The sequence below is a fragment of the Sceloporus undulatus genome, chromosome 3 (assembly GCF_019175285.1).
Source record: "Sceloporus undulatus isolate JIND9_A2432 ecotype Alabama chromosome 3, SceUnd_v1.1, whole genome shotgun sequence".
Classification (NCBI taxonomy): Eukaryota; Metazoa; Chordata; class Lepidosauria; order Squamata; family Phrynosomatidae; genus Sceloporus; species Sceloporus undulatus.
The window spans coordinates 1,536,242-1,543,155 of NC_056524.1; the positions used below are offsets into that span (position 1 = coordinate 1,536,242).

At 53.1% G+C, this 6,914-nt stretch overlaps 1 protein-coding gene across 1 annotated transcript in view; it reads right to left on the bottom strand.

Annotated features, from left to right (window-relative positions):
• Window positions 1-1,013: 1,013 nt before the first annotated feature.
• Window positions 1,014-6,914, bottom strand: part of FHIP1B (FHF complex subunit HOOK interacting protein 1B) — a 620,510-nt gene continuing 614,609 nt past the window's right edge. Inside the window, exons 4-8 of the mRNA XM_042460247.1 lie at window positions 6,024-6,196; window positions 3,477-4,493; window positions 2,566-2,744; window positions 2,274-2,436; window positions 1,014-1,575 (exon numbers count right to left, since the gene is read on the bottom strand). Coding sequence (XP_042316181.1) covers window positions 1,280-1,575; window positions 2,274-2,436; window positions 2,566-2,744; window positions 3,477-4,493; window positions 6,024-6,196 — 1,828 coding nt within the window. The 3' untranslated portion in view covers window positions 1,014-1,279. The remainder of the gene's footprint in view (window positions 1,576-2,273; window positions 2,437-2,565; window positions 2,745-3,476; window positions 4,494-6,023; window positions 6,197-6,914) is intronic.

Sequence of the window (6,914 nt, forward strand, 5' to 3'; positions counted from 1 at the left end):
ATGCCCCGGTGCTAAACCAGAATAGTCTAGAATAGCATCAGATGCAAAGGCTGAGATCTTTCACAGCTTATTAATGCCATGTTTGAGTCTAAAGTTTCTCCTCTGGAACCGCAGACAGAAATTCCTCCACCAAAAAATAGAAAGCCCTGTCCATGATGGAAGCAGCCAAGGATGAGTAGATGGAAAATGAGGCGGCATAACTTTTTAAAGGCATGCTCTATCCATTTATCCTCCTGGCCTTTTAGAGTATCTTTACCAACTCTGGAAAAAAGAGGAAGCCTAGAACTGGCGGCCTATGTTTTGGAAGTCTTCCATCCCTCCTCTTCTTCTGAAGAATGTGGGGAGGAATGAAAGGGAGGCACCCAGATGGCTTCCCTGGGCCTGAAGGCTTGCTTTTCCTTGGGAGGGGCACAACTGGATATTTTCGATCTTCCCAACTGGGTCAATGCTGCCTTCGATGGCGCTTGTTTATTGCCCATGTGTCCCTGCAACGAGGCCTGGCATGCATTGCTTCCTTCCCACCTGTTGTGCTTAAATTGACAACTGGGGAAATGCCATGATAGAAATAAAGCAATAAGATGATGATGATTTTGGTTCCTTTTTGCTGCCTATCAGAGCAAACTGGAACAATCCATCATCAGGATATTTTTCTCCACTACAGGAAAACAACTGGTCTTACAAGTCTCTGTGTGTGTGTGTGTGGGGGGGGTGTGCATAGGGCTCTTTATCTGCTGTTTCACCCCACTTTGAGACCCCTCAGCCTCAGGAACTGGGGTGGGCAAAGTGGGGGGGGCCTTGTTGTCTTTCTCCAACTCTTGGGGGGAGCGCAATGCAGTGACCTGCACTCAAGGCCTGTGGAACCAACAGTTTACAAACTTCCCATGTCAGAATGACCAATAAGGGATGGACAGAGCAAGAGCCAGTTTGCCCTGCTGTGTGTGTGTGGGGGGGGGATTGGGGGACAGGCACCATCCTCCCCACTAAAGGTACACAGACCTCACATGAAGACGAGAGAGAGAGAGAGCTTCCTTTATACATATTGCAACGAATTCTCCAGAAAAACATTCATTCCAAATAAATTAAAAAGGTCCGTGTCCGTGGAGTTTTAAAAAGTCGCCCGCAGCTAGCAGGGCGCTCCCCATCCTCCCTCATTAGTGCAGGCCTGGCAGCGCCAAGCCGAAGGGAGTGGAGGGAGGAATGGAGGGACGGAGGGAAGAGATTCCAGTTGAGAGCCCCAGCACTGCTCAAGCTGAGGGAGGGAATGGGGAATGACTCCCGGTCACTCTTCGGGGGGCTCCAGAAGGAAGGGGGAGGTGACGGCATGGGCCTGGGCGATGGCCGCCAGCTCTTTGAGGAACTCGCTGAAGATGACGGCACAGTAGACGGCATTCTTGACCCGCAGGGCCTCGCTCTGCTTCTCAGCTGAGCTGCGGAAAAGGGAGGCCCCCGACAAGGCGTGCATGACCGGACCTTCACGCATGTGCTGCAGGGCCAATTGGGCTGCCTGGCGTGCACGAGTAGGGCTGTTGGTATGGCGCATGATCAACTCCCCCAGGGAGGGCTTCCGGCTCTTCACTGCTTGGCATGGGAGAGACAGAAAGAAGAGGGCATGGCATCAGGAATGGCAGTAGGATGGGGAAGCGAAACACACACACACACACACACAAACCCCTCACACTGGCCTTCCTCCAATCAATGGTTTCCCACCCCGCAGCCTCATCCCCAGCCACCTTGAAAGAGACACACTGTCAGACAACAGTGGTCAAGAGTCCAAATGGCTGTCCTCAGTATGGGCATGGGCATCCTTGCCCATCTCCCTCAGGGCATGTGACTACCAGTCATACCAGCCAACTTTCTACAGATCTCCAATGGAGACTGGAAGCCCACTTCTTATGGCAGAAAGCGGTTGGACTGGATGGACCTCAAAATGACCAACTCCCTGATTCTTCCAAGGACACCAATGCTCATGAACACTCCCAGAAGTACCAGGTCTGGTAAAGGCCCCTGGCCAGTCCTCTTTCTTGTGAGACTGGGAGCACAGCTTTCCTACTGGTGGAACCCCTGTCCTGGCCAGCTGGGGGCTCATCCTCCTGGCTCACCCCCTGCTGTTGCCCCTCTGGCACACGACCAGGGGCCCAACACAGTCCTACTGAGTTCCAGCAGAGCTCCGTCCAAGAACCACACAAAACTTTCTGGGCCACTCTCCCCTCCAAAACTTAAGGGAGCTCAGAGCACAACCTTCATCTTGATGCCCAATAAGGGCTTTTCCTTACCAAGGGTCTCTGACCGGCGCAGAGAGGGGACGGCATTCTGGGTGTCCGACCAGTCCAGCTTGCCACGGGCAATCAGATACTTCTTGGCTTTGAAGAGGAGGGTAGGAAAGTCCTCTTGGCTGGCAGCAAAACTCTCAATCTTGTTCTTCACTGAGCCAAGGACCTGTGAGGTGGGGAAGAGGAAAAGGAGGAAGATCATTGCATGGTCAAAAGGTGCCTGGGCCGAGGGGGCAGGTCCAAGGCCTACTGCTGGTGGACACCCCCCCTCCACGTTCTGCCTTCCCCTGACTACCTGGATAAGGGACTTGACGCTGGGCTGGAAGACCATGTTGGTATTGAGCAGGAAGGACCGCAGAAGAGGTTGTGGGTAGCAGGCCAGCTGGGAGATGAGCCCCGTCAGCAGGAAGTTGACGTAGAGTGAGTTCTGCAGCATATTCTCTAGCTTGGCCAAGAGGACAGCCACAAAAGGCCCTGCAGCCAGCAAGTGAGGAGAACAGAGGAAGAGGTGGTCATGATAGGGCAACCAGGCCTCTAACCGCCCCCCCCAAGACCATGCCAACAGGGGCACGGCAGTCACAAAAGCCCCTGGTCTAGCTAACCCTTGAAGGGCTTAGGTACAGCCCCTCCCAAGTGATGCCACCCACAATTATTAGGACTAACTAGTAACAAAAGCCCTGGGGGTGCAGTGGATAAATGTCTGTACTGCAGCCACTCACTCTCAAACCAGAAGGTTGTGAGTTCAATACCAGCCAGGGGCTCAGGGTTGACTCAGCCTGGCATCCTTCCGTAGGTCACGAAAATGAGTACCCATCTTGTTGGGGCCAATCAGATTATGCTTTGTAAACGTCTTAGTACATCAGTAAGTGGTATAGAAATTATTTGCTATTGCTAACTGACCCCCATTTCATCATTCCTATGGCTAAGGGATCAGCAAGAAGGGGTGTATGAAGATAGCATGCATGGGCAAGTGCTCGAAAGTAAATACAAGGAGATATCTGCAATACTGGATTACTACTTCCACCCCATGTTGATAAGGGGTGAGCCAGGACCCACAGGCTGACCGAGAGAAGCCACGGAAAGGCCAGAGGGTGCCCAAGCAGGCATGGAAGGCCAGGTGACTGGCCAGCCAGTGAATGAGGGTCTGAACTCAGAGGAGCCAGGGGACCACCATGACCCAGACCCTAGGGAATGAGAAAGGCTCACCTGTGAAGGGCTGGCTCACGGGTTGCCCAGGAGTTCGCGGGGGGCTGCTGATGAGCTGGGCCAGGGGGTCAGGTGGCCGGGGCTGCCCCGTGCTGTCCAAGTGGGAGGAAAAGCTGCGGTAAGCCTCCTCCTCCTCATGAGAGAGGGGGTCTGGCTCTGGAGGGGCTCTCTGGGTGAGCAGCAGGGCATCTTCTTCCTCCCTCTCTCGGCCCCCATTCTCCATTTCATCCTCGATCCGGCTCAGCTCTGCTGTGAACTTCTCCACTGTTGAGGCAGAACCATTTTCCACCAGTGGTGCCTGGGAGAGCAGCTCGTCCAGAAGTGAGTCTGAACAGGGTGATGGTGGCCGAGCAGGCCCTGGCCCAGAGCAGGAGGAGATGGCAGCAGTGGCGGCAGAGCCCGTGGTGGTTGAGGCTGCACCGTTTTGCACCACACCCCCTTGTGCGCACCAACGAACTTTCTTGACACCTGTGTCCATGTGGGCTCCATTGAGTAGGTTGCTTGCATCCTGGGGGCCTGGGGACAAGGGTGTGCCTGGCCCTGTGCCAGATGGAGCCTTTTCTGGGCCAGCCACTTCCTCTGTCAGGCCCCGTTTTTTAGTCCGGGGGGAGGCAGGCATGGGGCCAGGATGCCCGCTCGCGTGGAAGGAGGTGTAGCTGAAGCAGTCACTGTGGGGGGGCAGGGAGGTCCCAGCACCTGGGGCCATGCTGTTGGCGCTGGGCTCCTCCCCATCATAAGGGGCTGACCAGATGCGGCAGGCCCAGACACAGCGGTCCACATTCATCCGAGCATCTCGTAGGTACTCCAAGTAGTTCCCTTCCAGCTCACCCACTTCCTCCCAGCGGCCAGGACGGTGGGCAGGGCTGCCTGTGGGTGTCCCTGGAGAACGAGGCGTGGGGCTGGATGTCTCGGTGCTGAAGCTGGACTGGCGCATGAAAAAGGAGATCCGAGATGGCGTAGAGGGCTTGGGAACGGTCACCACGGAGGATGAAGAGTCCACGCTGGGGCTGCCATGGCCTGTGGCATAGAAGTGGAAGGAAGATGAGCTGAAATGGATAGCTGCAGAGTAGGGACGGCTCAATACTGGTCTTTACCTCCTCCCCACACTCTGACCCCAGATGCCACCAAGGAAGCCCAGGCCCTACCTGAGGCTCTGCCCCAGCATGGGGTGTACATGTGGGGCAGAGGTTGGGAAAATGACAGGATGGGGATCCTGCATTCTGTCCTCTGGGTTGGCTCTCCTCCCATCTGGAGCCTGCTCATGTGTGCAACCTGAGATTGTGGGCTCAGGTTGTAGCATCTTTGAAACTAACTGAAAGAAAGAGGTTGGTAGCATGAGCTTTCATAGACTTGAGCCTACTTCCTCAGATGAATTTGGTGGAGTGGATAGCCAATTCCACCAAATGCATCTGAGGAAGTAGGCTCAAGTCTATGAAAGTTCATGCTGTCAGCTTCTTCCTTTCAGTTAGTTTCATATATGCTAGAAAATCTTTTTCCATACTAATTGTACAGACTAACATGGCTATGTGTTTGAATTCAGCCACATACTTTGTTGCCCACCACAACCATGTCAGTTCTGCCCAATTTCCCCTTCTACCAATAAGGCCATCTTTGATCAAATGGCAGATGGGGAAAAACAGTTTCCTCATAGTTGTTAAAGCCTGAATATTCCTCAGAGACCAAGATGAATAAACTGAGGCTGTTGTGCTTTGGCCATAAGAGACAACATCACTCATTGAAAAGAACAGTAATATTCAGAGTCTAAGGCAGTAGAAAAACAGGAGGATCCCATTAGAAGTGGATAAATTCCATCCCTTGTTAGCCTCCCCTCTTCCCCCCTCACTGTTACTGTTGTACATTCTAAGCTAGCTGGATATTGTTATATTGTGGTTTGCACTGATTGTATTTGATGATTGCTATTTTAATCTATATTGTTGTGTTTTTATCTTGTAATGGCATTTTCTGTAATCCGCCTTGATCTGAGGAAAGGTGGGCTATAAATAAATATTTTATTTATTATTTTATTAATGAAGCCCTCCTGGCTGCCCTTAGTTTGTAAGACCTGAGAAGGGCAAAAGCAGAGGACATACTTGAAATTCTCTCATTCATGGGATCAAAACAACTTGATGGTGCATAACAATGACCATTCAAAGTGGGAGAACAGTAACTGTCATACAGGATTTGGCTGCAACTAACCCACAAGTGTGATCAGGGCTGCTATTATACTGGTGTAGTCCTAATCAGGACTGTGGGTTGGGGGCTTTCTGCTGGAAAGACCACCAAGAGAGTTGTGTCACAGTGCCATCCTAAGCCCAGGAGAAGCAAAGCGCCCTGCAGAATGCCATTTATAGGAAGCCTCCATCTGCCTCTTCCCCAGTCAGCATTTAAATGCAGCTGAAAACAGAGATTCCTCCTGCAAAAAAAAGGGTGGGGTGGGGTGGGGGGAGGTAAGACCTCTCCCTTAGGACCCTTAGAGAGATGGGCTGTATCACTCTGGCTCACACGGGGTCCCAGACCCAAACCTGTCCCCCTTCCCAGCCAGCTTACCCTTGGACCAGGCAGCGTGCTGCTCCTCCTCACGCTCGGGCGGGGGCAGGCTCTCAGGACGACAGCATCGGGGGATGAGCGAGAGAAACTTGCCTGCTGCCTTGCCATAGAGGTCGGGCTCCTTCACTGCTCTCTTCTGGCTCAACATGACATGGCTGCATGGGACCAGGTACCTGGGGGGTGAGCAGGAGTGAGTCAATGACACAGAGCAGGCTTAGAATGCTCAATGGACCAATAGCATTGCTGCCTGCTGTGTGCCAACAAGCCCCACCAAAGGGTACCCATCTCCTGGGGACAGGAGTGCAAGAGAGCAGCATGGATACTGTTCCCCACTGGTATTCCTTACCCTCAGGCATGTTCATCCCTGAGCATCCAGGGCTGTCCACCACCCCAAACATCTCTCCTGGAGGGCAGCCAAGCCTTGCCCTCCCTGACTCACCATTTCTACTTCCCACATCCTGAGGCCAGACACACTCCCTTGTCCCTTGCCTGTCTGTGTATGCTTCCATATGGGGGTTACATGAAGGAAAGATGCCAGCCCTGGCCTCAATCCATTCAATTGATTTCTATTCCCACTTTCTCCCAGTAAAGACATGGAGACTCCGTGGGCAGAGGTAACTAATGTCTCTGCCCTATCATGGACGGACCATTTCCTGGTTGAGGCTAGATTCAAGGCATCCACCCAAATCCCTCCCAGGGGCGGCGGACCTATTAGGATGGTCCACCCTCGAAGGCTGATGGAACCCAAAAGGTTCCAAGAAGCCCTAGACGGGTTTATGGTTGGAACTGACGGCGATTCTGTTGAGGCCCTAACACCTGGGATAAAGATCTCTCCAGGGCTATACACAGCATCGCTCCCAAGCGTCCTTTCCGGCCTGCTTCCAAAAAACA